At 30.6% G+C, this 11,018-nt stretch overlaps 2 protein-coding genes across 3 annotated transcripts in view; both read right to left on the bottom strand.

Annotated features, from left to right (window-relative positions):
- The window catches only part of LOC119680282 (serine/threonine-protein kinase N), a 463,907-nt gene that overhangs the window by 155,794 nt on the left and 297,095 nt on the right, over window positions 1–11,018 (bottom strand). The window lies entirely within an intron of this gene.
- Window positions 9–1,973, bottom strand: LOC119681718 (putative uncharacterized protein DDB_G0271606). The gene is made up of 2 exons (XM_038094983.1): window positions 1,883–1,973; window positions 9–1,416 (listed from the first exon to the last, which is right to left on the bottom strand). Exons 1-2 carry the CDS (start codon window positions 1,893–1,895, stop codon window positions 314–316), a joined length of 1,116 nt encoding a protein of 371 aa, XP_037950911.1. The 5' UTR covers window positions 1,896–1,973; the 3' UTR covers window positions 9–313.

Genomic DNA, 11,018 nt, shown 5'->3' with positions numbered 1-11,018 from the left:
GTCTTTATTGTTGAGCTTCACTTTATTGTTCTCTGTAAATTATGTAGAATTATTATCTTATTATTATTAAGATTTATTGGGTAAAACCAGAATATAATATAGAAAATTATAATATTATAGTTGCTTCTCTTTCGTTTGTTGTCGGTATTAATTGCTACTCACGTAAATATTGTTCAAGTAGTTGTTGTTATTGTGATTACCGTTAGTGTAGTTTTTGCTTCTGCTGCCTCTGATATTGTTGATATTTACACAGTTGCTGTTGTTGTTTTCGAGGCAGCTATTACTGCTGCTGCAATGGTGTTACTCTTTGTCGTTATTCTTGTAAACGCAGCTGTTGTTGCTGAAATTCTTGCAGTTGTTGTAGCTGCTGTGGTGTAAGCGATTCCTTACTCGGCTGTTTTTGTTGCTCTTCGCGCAATAGTTCTTGAAACAGCTCTTCTATTTTTCGTGGTTGCATCACCTTTTCTTGTTGTTGTTGTTGTTGTCGTTCTTGTTGGGCTTGTTGTTCTCGCAATTGTTGTTCATGTAGTTGTTGTTCACGCAGATGTTGTTTTTGTTTCTGTTCTTGTTCTTGTTGTTTCTGAAATTGTTCAAGCAGTTGTTGTTGTCGCAGTTTTTGTTGGTTTTCGCGCAATTTTTGTTGTTGTTCTTGTTGTTGTCGCAATTGTTCTTGCAGCAACTCTTGCCGTGGTTTCTGTTCTTGTTGTTTTTGTGGCTGTTGTTGCTGTTTTTGAGGCTGTCGCTGTAGTTGCTCTTGTGGTTGTCGCTGTTGTTGTTCTTGTGGTTGTCGCTGTTGTAGTTCTTGTTTTTGTGGCTGTCGCTGTAGTTGCTCTTGTGGTTGTCGCTGTTGTTGTTCTTGTGGTTGTCGCTGTTGTTGTTCTTGTGGTTGTCGCTGTCGCTGTTGTTGTTCTTGTGGTTGTCGCTGTTGTTGTTCTTGTGGTTGTCGCTGTCGCTGTTGTAGTTCTTGTTTTTGTGGCTGTCGCTGTTGTTGCTCTTGTTGTTGTCGCTGTTGTTGTTGTCCTAATAATTGCTGTTCACGCAGTTGGTTTTGCTGCTGTGGTGTAAGCGGCAGCTGGAACTGTTCTTGTACTTGCTGTTTTTGAATTTGTCCACGCAATTGTTGTCGTTGTTGACCCAATTGTTGTTGTTGTTTTCGGAGATCTTGTTGGTTACGCAGTTGCTGTTTTTGGTGTTGTTGTCTGTTTTGTTGCTGTTCTTGTTGTCGCAGTTGTTGTTCTTTTTGACGCAGGTCTCGTTGCCGCTGCAATTCCAGCTGGCGTTGTTGCTTTTCGCGCAATTGTTGTTGCTCACGTAATTGTTGTTGCAATGAAATTATTGTTTGTTGATCCCGTTGTTGTGTTTGCAACTGTTGAGCATTTGAAGTTATAAAAACAGCAATCACAATGATTGCTAGATCTAGAATTAGTTTAATAATACTATATATTATTAAACAATAGTAATTTGTATGAATGTGTATAAATATGTATAAATCTTTTAATTTTTGATTGAATGGAATAAAGAGTTCTTGAAAATACATTACTAAAATGAAATATCCATTGAATTTTTAGTTTATTGAATTTTTAGTAGCCCTAATAAATAATTACAAAAATTATTAAATAAACTGAATAGAATAATAATGATTTTTAATTCAAAAAACCAATAAAACATTTGCATAAAAAAACTTAAGTGACTCATACTCGATCTCGATTGCATGGATGCATTGGATTTTATAAACTTTTTAGTAATTTAATTTTAAATATATATATATATATACATAATTATATCAATTAAGTGTGTGTTATCGCAACAACTATTTTATGTATATATATATTTGTACATATAACTCTTAAACTATTAATTGCACTTTTTAAATAGAACTTACGAAATATTCCCATCTTTTATGTGTAAACTCTTAAACTTAATAAATTTTAATGAAATTTTCCAGCGCTGGTACTAATAATTTTGTTGATTTAAACTCGGAGATCTGAGCAATACTGACGTTAGAACTGTAATTACATACAGTTTCAATCAAAACCGGAAGAAACAAGCTTAAAACAAGTTTGAATTTCTATTAAAGAGTGTCTAGAGTAATGTTTAACAAAGTAAAGATGATGTATGATATTAGTATTGATTGGTAAACGATGTTTCATATAATATTTTGCAGAAAAACCAGTTAAATTGTAATGAGAGACTTTTATTTTTCTTAAGTAATATATAATAAAAAGTTTAAAATAAACATTAGGAAATAATAGATGCAGTAAAATTGTAGTGATTATATTTGCAGTGAAATGACCCATGAATTTAAAATTGAAATATTTATTCTTAAGGCTAAATTAGGTGACATAGACTTAGCTAATGTAGAAATCTTAGGTGGCAAAAGTCCCCATGCCGAAAAACCCGTACAGATTCGATATTGACCACATAAAGTTGAACTAATGACTTATTTTGTTGTCGTAGATATAACAAACGTAAACAATGTAAATGGCAGAACGTAAAAAACTTATTAAGGCCGTGTGCGAGTTCGAGTAAATTGATGGTTAATTGAGTGAAATAGTAAATTATGTATTTCAGCGACTGTTGGTATTTACCAGAATTTCGTTTAGGGTAAATTAGATAAAAATAATGTAAATTAGGTATTACTATTATGTGAATTTTATAAGATGTTTTATAAATAAATTTGGAAACTTTTAACCAAAAATAATAAATAAGTGCAATAAATTAATAAATAAATATTTATATAATTGCAGCACAAAAAATCCCTAGGAAATTTTAATTTATTTTACCTCAATTTACTTGAACTCGCACACGGCTTAATATTGACAGTGTGCATAAAACAAAATAACATAAAAACACAAACAACGCAGTCAGTTTATTGCTTACGGCACAACTAATTCATCTTTTACGTAATTCTTAACTGATTGGTAACGACAATATTATACAAAAAGTATTCATCAAGTCAAATATAAAATTTTTATTTTTTGTAAATTAAATTTTAAGTGAATTAAAAAATTAAGAATGAAGGAGAGAAAGAAAATTATCGATTCAATTTTGATCACGGTGATGAGGCTTTGTGTGCTTCGTCACGTTGATCAAAAATATGTTACTCAGTCATAAACGTCAAAATGTGCGTGTTTTAGGAATAAATATTTCATTATATTTTGGAATAAAAAATCAATAGAGCCAAGCTTATATTCTGCTAATAAACAAATTCTTATACTTTCCATTTTTAAGTAAAGGGGTGTAATTTAGAAAATATAATTAAGTTGACAATTATTACAAAATGATACAATAATATTACGAGTTGCATGCTATTGCTCATTTCAAATGGCAAATTGTAAGTGTTCATCTTTATATATTCTTTTAGATTTAGGTACAACGATAACCTATAAAATAGAAGTAAGAATACAAAATACTATGACACTCTATATTTCATCCTTTTTGGTCATGATTAAAAAGAGTGAAAATTGCCGAGACAGTGAGTTCGTTATATGACTATAACGTCTGTATGAAATGGCCTTAAGAAACTTAATTACCCCTAAGGATTCTATATGAAGCACTAAAAATTTAAGTAAAAGTGCTTGGTAATATCACTTTAATATCAATATGGTGATTTCTTTAATTATATTAAATTTATATAATATATTCAAAATATAATATAAATATTACTATTCGTAAGCTCATTTATTATTGTTCCATTTTACACAAAAAATATAATATGAAAGAAATTATATTTAATCTGCGGCTTAGCTGTAAATAACATCGGTGAAAGTTGTAATTGAAGTTGTAAAATGTAATCCTTTGAGCTTTCATCTATGTTCATAAAATATGCATTATTTCACGTTACCAATAATAATTAAATCATTTATTACCGCAGCTGTGTTAAATTTCAGGCTTGAAATAATTCAATCGATGATCGTAAAGGATTTCAAGTATTTTTGTTGTTTATCTTTTTTTTTGGATGAAGTTAAATCAAAACCATAAAATACGGACATTATATATGTATATATATATACACAGTATGTGAATTTGGGTAAACATTTGCATTCCACCATTCCATCATCAATTTTAACAATTTATCATAAATATTTTTTCAGTTGTACTCAACCTAGTTTTGTTTCGAGAATTTTGCTCAAAACCACAATTTTTAGTAGTGAACCAAATCACTCAACTATGAAATAATCCCAATTGAGGTTAACTGCAAATAAATTGATTTTATTTGCGTTGATTTGTGAAAGCCACTCGAAATGAATTAAATGCAAAATTTTAGAACACAACAGGATTGAACTGGATGCAGTTGGATGCAGCTGGATACGAGTATATGGACAGAGTCGAAGCAAACAAAATGGAAATACCACAAACACATTAACGCTTGATTGGTTTGCAGGAAATTGAAACATGTAAATGTATACAAATGCATAAACAACTAAGTGATTGTGTGCGAATGCGAATATAGATACACAGGATTATACCGATAACGATTGCCAACGATTGTTAACCAGCGTTACGATAGATAAAACTGAACTCAAACTCGAACTGAAGCTAATATTTATGTATATGAATGTATATGAATGGGCAACGGAATGTTGAAACACTAGCTTAATAGAATTTAGTTTCTTGCTAAATGCAAACTGTAACAAATAATTTTCAACAACATTAACCACATACGCAGCATTAATTGGCATAAATAGCAACAACAACAAGAACAACAAAAACAATAACTGTAAACAACAACAAACTGCAATAATGATGATAACATAAACAACAATCTGTAGTTGCTAGTACCATTTTCGTTAAAACAATTTCAATAGATTTCACAAAATTGGAATGTAACCGGAAATGCTGTAGCATATCCTGTTAAGCAGCAGCAGATGTGAATGCATTTAATTTCTGCTTCAAATGTTTTACTCTGTATGGAGTGCAGTTTGTAAAATGAGTTTCAAGTATTTATTGCACGTTAATCTTGACAGAAGGCACACCGCACCAAATATGGTTCTAGAGCGGACGAAGTCAGAACTTTGACGTTTGTGTTGGGCACTCATTTCCTAAAATGTTGGAAGTTAATCTATTTTGAACAACATGCAATTGCAGACAGTTGTACTGCAGTGGCCGTTGAATGGCTAAAGTAACAAACTATAATACCAATTGTATCAAGAGAGATTTAATAAGAGCTGCTATGACACCATAATAGTCGTAATAAATGTAAAGTCCTTAATCGGAAACGGAAGTGCAACAACGAGTAATGACAATGCTTTATGCATTTTTAACTTTCTTCTTCTTATCTCGCTTTATTTTCGAATACACATTCCATAGAATATACTACATTCTATAGCATAAAAATTTAAGCTATAAGCATAACCAAAATGATGCTTTGCCTTAGTCCTTAGTAGCCGCCTAAAATTATGTGACAAATTCAAACCATTAAATATAAATTTATTTTATACAATCAAATACATTGCCATTTGTCAGGACATCACTTGCTTAGCTAGATACATTTGTGTTTTGAAACGTTCCGTTTATGAATATGTGTAAACATTTGTTCTGTTGTTGGCCGCAGTTGTTGGATTTGTTGTTGTCATTGTTGTTGCAATAAACAATTTGAAATGTTGCAGCAAATTGTCAACATAAATTATTGCACATTTTTCTGTATTGCCAACAAATGCAGTGAATGAATGCATTTTTATCTGCAGCTGTAAATTATTTATTTTTGATTTATTTTTATTTATTTGTTGATTTATTTAGCTAAAATTTTATTCGTTTATAGTATATAGAATTTGTTGCTGTTATTATTCCTATCCTTAGAATGTGTTTGATGTTTAACAAATGCTTAAATCTGTTCAGTATCTGCTTGTTTCGTTCCTTTTTCTTCCATTTATGTTTTTATGTACATAAACCGAAGAAAATATTGTACTCACAATATGAAAACAGATTTATATTTCATGAGCTGTTTTTATTAAGTTTTTTTATCGTAATCCTTTTTCTGAAAAAAAAATTTTCATAAACATATTTGTTTGATGTTCTTAAGTTTTAAAATAAAACTTTATTTAAAAAGCAGCAAGGAAAAAATTTGCGTTTTCTGTTTGTTTTTTTTTTAACTAAAAACTTTTGGCACATAAAAAGAGAAATTTTTTAAAAAATAAATCATTTGAAAAAGGATTTAAATAAACATAAATAAAAGAAGAAATTATAGATTCTCTATCATATAGAGAATACATATGACACACAGTTTTTTATGGACTAAGCATATTTTCCTCTCTGCGTAACATACTAAAAATATTGAGGTAATGGTACTTTATTGACCACTAACAAAGTAAGGTAGACATGTAGTGCTATTAAAGTTACAATTATTTTAACTATGTCTCTAATAGATATCGGTAAAGATCCAAAGTTATGCGTATGGCATCTTGATGCCAAACAGTTAAATCTATCTACACTTCTATTTACCAAAACAATACTCCTTATCTTTTTTCGCTTCCACATAATATGATGCACTTTACTTACCTACTTATTAATTATAATTCTATTGACTATATTTTTAAAAGATATTCCCGAAGATCTCCAAAGTTCTTTACATAGCATCGTGATGTCAATTAACCCACTCCCACCTATATACCAAAACAATGCTCCTTCCTTCTTCTTCTGAAGGCTCCTCCAATAGCCTTCACGTAATATGATGCATTTTACTCACTTAATTGATCATAACAACCCGTTATCGGCACTCACTACGGCACTCACTGAATATGCCTCTGCTATGTGCGTACCTTGTCAAATCTCGTACATCAAGCTAGGTTGGGGTTTCTTTAACTTGATTACTCCACCGGAGACACGATAAAACTCTACGTCTACTTGCTGAAACTGTCTTTTACAAACCTTTTTTGTTGGAGCATCGTCAACCATTATTCCCACATGAACAAGGTACCTTATTATAAGTGCCTTATTGTATTTTCAAGAAATGCAACCGTTATTAATTGAAACTGTAACAATATGATATACTTTCCTCTTTGGTGGTGGTCGTGGCTCATCTAACACTTCTACACTTTTTTGGGTCACAGCACCGAGTAAATGCAAAATGAATATAGACAATCGAACTTGCATGGTCTCATCCGCTTGGTTATAGATTCATATCTCCGGTAGGATATCTTTTCAATGACTACTGTCTGGGGCTCAAAGGAGCAAGAAAAAAGTGTCACTCAACTACTCTACCACTACCCTGCAGTTGTCTCTAAGAAATCGAGCATCTTAGGGTCCCTCTTCTCCAAATGTTTAACCGATACCGCTGATATAGAAAATAAATGCAATAATAAAGTGGTGTCAGGGTCTAAAATATTGGTAACTAAGTTACTAAGTTAGTTTGTGGATACAGATTAAGTGTTGCTAATGCTGTAGTATACAATATAAATTAGTCGCATGAGTGGTGATTGGCTGCTAATAGGTGAACATATATCATCTATCATTTTCCATTTGCTGACGCCTATTTTCTATATTCACTTTTATCTTGACAATTCATATATATATATCTTGACATAAAAATTTTTCAGAAATTTCAATACCATTTTTCAGAAATAACTATAAGGTAAAATATCAGTTTAAACTAATAATATATTAGCTAATAAAGTTTCAATTTTCATGAACTAAAATGAGACAAAATTGGTGGATATTATTTACTAACTCAAAAAAGAACTCAAACAACTTTTCAACAATTTAAATTTTTTAGTTCAAATACTAATACACGGTATGGTAAAAGTGTACGCTGCTATAGCATTTGGCGACACCATTTGTTTGCCATTGTCAAAAAATGCTTTTGACAAATTTTTGTCAAAATTTGGTTTCAACTAAAATTGTAGCACTCAAAAATAGTCACTTAAAAACATTTTAATGCAACCAATTAGCACTACACACATACAAATATGCATCCACCTATTTGCATGGGACCTAATAGAACTTCAAAGTACACATTTGATATTAACTTAAATGGTCGATCTGCGACAGGATGTGTAACGACAAAGTAACAGCCGCAATATGTGGCTTCCCATAGCACCACAGTTTGATTCTTTTGACAAGCTCAAGCGCAGTGTATAATATATGTTCTAACCGTTGATTTCCTTTTTATATATTTTGAATCCGCATCCACTTGGTCTTTGTCCTTTGGTCGCTTTAGCCAACAGAAACTCTGACACTCTCAAACAAAGTTCCACTAAAATAGTTGCATGCATGCAGGCATTGCAGCTGAATTGCAAAAACAGAAAACAGAGTCAGAGGCAGGGAAAAATCCAGAAAATTCAAAAAAAGAAAAAAATACAAAAATGAAAATATTTTAATAAAATTTTCATTCACTGAGGCGAACATTTAAAACTTCTAACAACATCGGGCGGAGCAATTTAATTCGAAGCTATTCAATTACATTCGCAGCCAAAATGCCAGTGCAGGCGGCGGCGGCTTCATTTTATTTTATTGAGTATTTGAAACAATTTCCAAATAATTTCCAATTTAAAGCAACATCCACAAAGCACATCCAGCAGAAGGACGATTTCGGACATTTGTGCTCAAAGCCTAAACGATAACTAAAATTTCGATTTTAATAATTATTTTTTTTTCCTTTTGCCTTCAAATATTGACATTTTTTAGAATTGTTCAACAATCTGTTGGCAGATACTTTATAAAATAAAACTTTATGAAATCAAAAACATACAAAGGATTTATTTCATTTAAGCTAAAAATTTAAATATTTCATTTAAAAGAATATAAAAAATTTCACTCTCTTATTTATAGAATTATAGACATCAAGAACGTCAAGCCTACTTACAGCCTCCAAGAAGATTAAACTTGCTTATGTCAAGTAGAATAGAATTGCAAGAAAAATAATTGTTGCATTTAATTGATGTGCCTAAAACCAGAATAATCAGATTATGTACTCATGAAAATAGATTTTTATTTGGTGTAAATAATATCTTTAATAATGACCCTCGACTGAATGAAACCTTATGAATTCTTACCTTATTTACATTTATTTTTAAGTTTATATGTTCTCTAACATGATCTCGAACATCGACCTGGATTGCTATTCGTAAACTGCTATTAATAGAGTCTACAGGAAGCATCAACTGTCTAGTTTGTTAAAGACGGTATTTGACTTTATCCATACTTTAGTAAAGTTTTCATCTTACCATGATTAGTATTTTTCCGTGTCGTTATCTTTTTTAAACTTTATAGCAATTAGTAAATTTGTTTTCCTCGTATTCATGAAATAAGATTTGAAGATTTGTACTATATACTCCTCAAAATGCTTCTAAGGTTTTAAAGGGAATACCTGAAATATTAAACGATCTGTTCTTTTAATTACTACATGTCCATTTTGACTAAGTTGTACTATATACTCCTCAAAATTATTCTAAGGATTTTAAAAAGAATACCTGAAATATTAAACGATCTGTTCTTTTAATAACTGCATGTCCTTTTTGACTAAGTTGTACTATATACTCCTAAAAATTATTCTAAGGTTTTAAAGGGAATACCTGAAATATTAAACACTCTGTTCTTTTAACAATTTCATCCCCCTTTTGACTAAGTATCCAGATGAAAAATATACTCCAGTTGTTAAGTAACTGTACTTAAGATTGAAATAATATTAAAATCTACACTGAACTTCTTACAGGACACTGTAGACTTAATTACCACGTGAAGATTATAGGTATGGTAGAAAGTGACTCCTGTCGACTCTGTCATGAGGAGAAGGAAACATCAGAACATGTTCTATGCAACTGCCCAGCGGTTGCAAGACGTAGACTCCATTACCTTGGAAGCGGAATATTAGTCCCAAGTCAAATAGGTAAAATTAAGCCCACAGCAATTACAAGATTTATAAATAGTCTAAAATTATCCTAGTTGGGCCTTTAGGCGCACAATAGATCTTTTAGGTCGGGGTGCTTCAATAGCCTATTACTTAAATAAAAAATAAGATTGAATACTCAATCAATCTTCACTCTTTTTATCTGTGAGAAAGTACTTCACATGTGTTTTTTAATTGTGTATGCAACACATATTAAACAAATTAGAATCTTACCTATATATAGACTATATTCGTCGATGTTACTATCCATTTCATACCCAAAATAGAACTTTCCTTTTAAAAAAAAATTAAAGAAAGGAATAGAGGTACAATTCACGCAAAATCTTTTCTCGAATACCTCGATATCAGATACTGATACCAAAAGTCACAAAGTTCTTAAAGAAAAGAAATTGGTTAAAATTATGTAAAAAGATTCTGAATCGGTAATACATTTGTCACAGAAAACTTCTAGAAAATCAATGCTAATACAATAAACTGGTATGAAGTCTATTTTGGTTCTGTCGTATACCTAACTAACACGAAGCTTGGGTTTCATTGAAGATACGAAATGACTTTAAGAACTCCAAGATTAAAACTAACTAACATAAGGTCTCCCATTGTGTATTTAAGGCTTTATTAAAGATTAAAAATCACATTAAATACTCCAAGACTTGAACAGTAGTAAATTGAGCAAAGAATTATATATAAATGTGTATTAAAGATCATCTTAGTAACTAATATGGAATGTAATTTTTTTTTGTATTAATAGTAGATAAATAGTATAGATTCTCATATTAGATCTGAGACATGTTATAGAATCAATAAGCCATGTCTAAATTATCTTTGTTAAATTAATTTACTAGTAAAGATTATTATTTTATTTATTTATTTTTAGAAGTACTCTTTATTTTTTTCTATTTAAGTGGATAACTAATTAAAACGAGTACAATATTAAATAATTAAAAAAATTAATTCATCTCAACAAAACGAATATGAAGCAATACAAAATGATACTTATATTCATACAAAATATTAATGTTAATGTTGGGGAACAAAATTGGTTACAGTGTAAATTATAAAAATTAAAATTTATGACTAAAATAATGTAATGTGCGTTGCTTATACGCAGCGTGGTGCCTGCCAGTGTTGGGTAATAAAATTTGGCACCTAAAGCCAAAAGTTAATCGAAATATTA

This window comes from Teleopsis dalmanni, chromosome 2, assembly GCF_002237135.1.
Source record: "Teleopsis dalmanni isolate 2A chromosome 2, ASM223713v2, whole genome shotgun sequence".
In the NCBI taxonomy this organism is placed as follows: Eukaryota; Metazoa; Arthropoda; class Insecta; order Diptera; family Diopsidae; genus Teleopsis; species Teleopsis dalmanni.
This window is presented reverse-complemented; position numbering and strand designations above follow the sequence as displayed.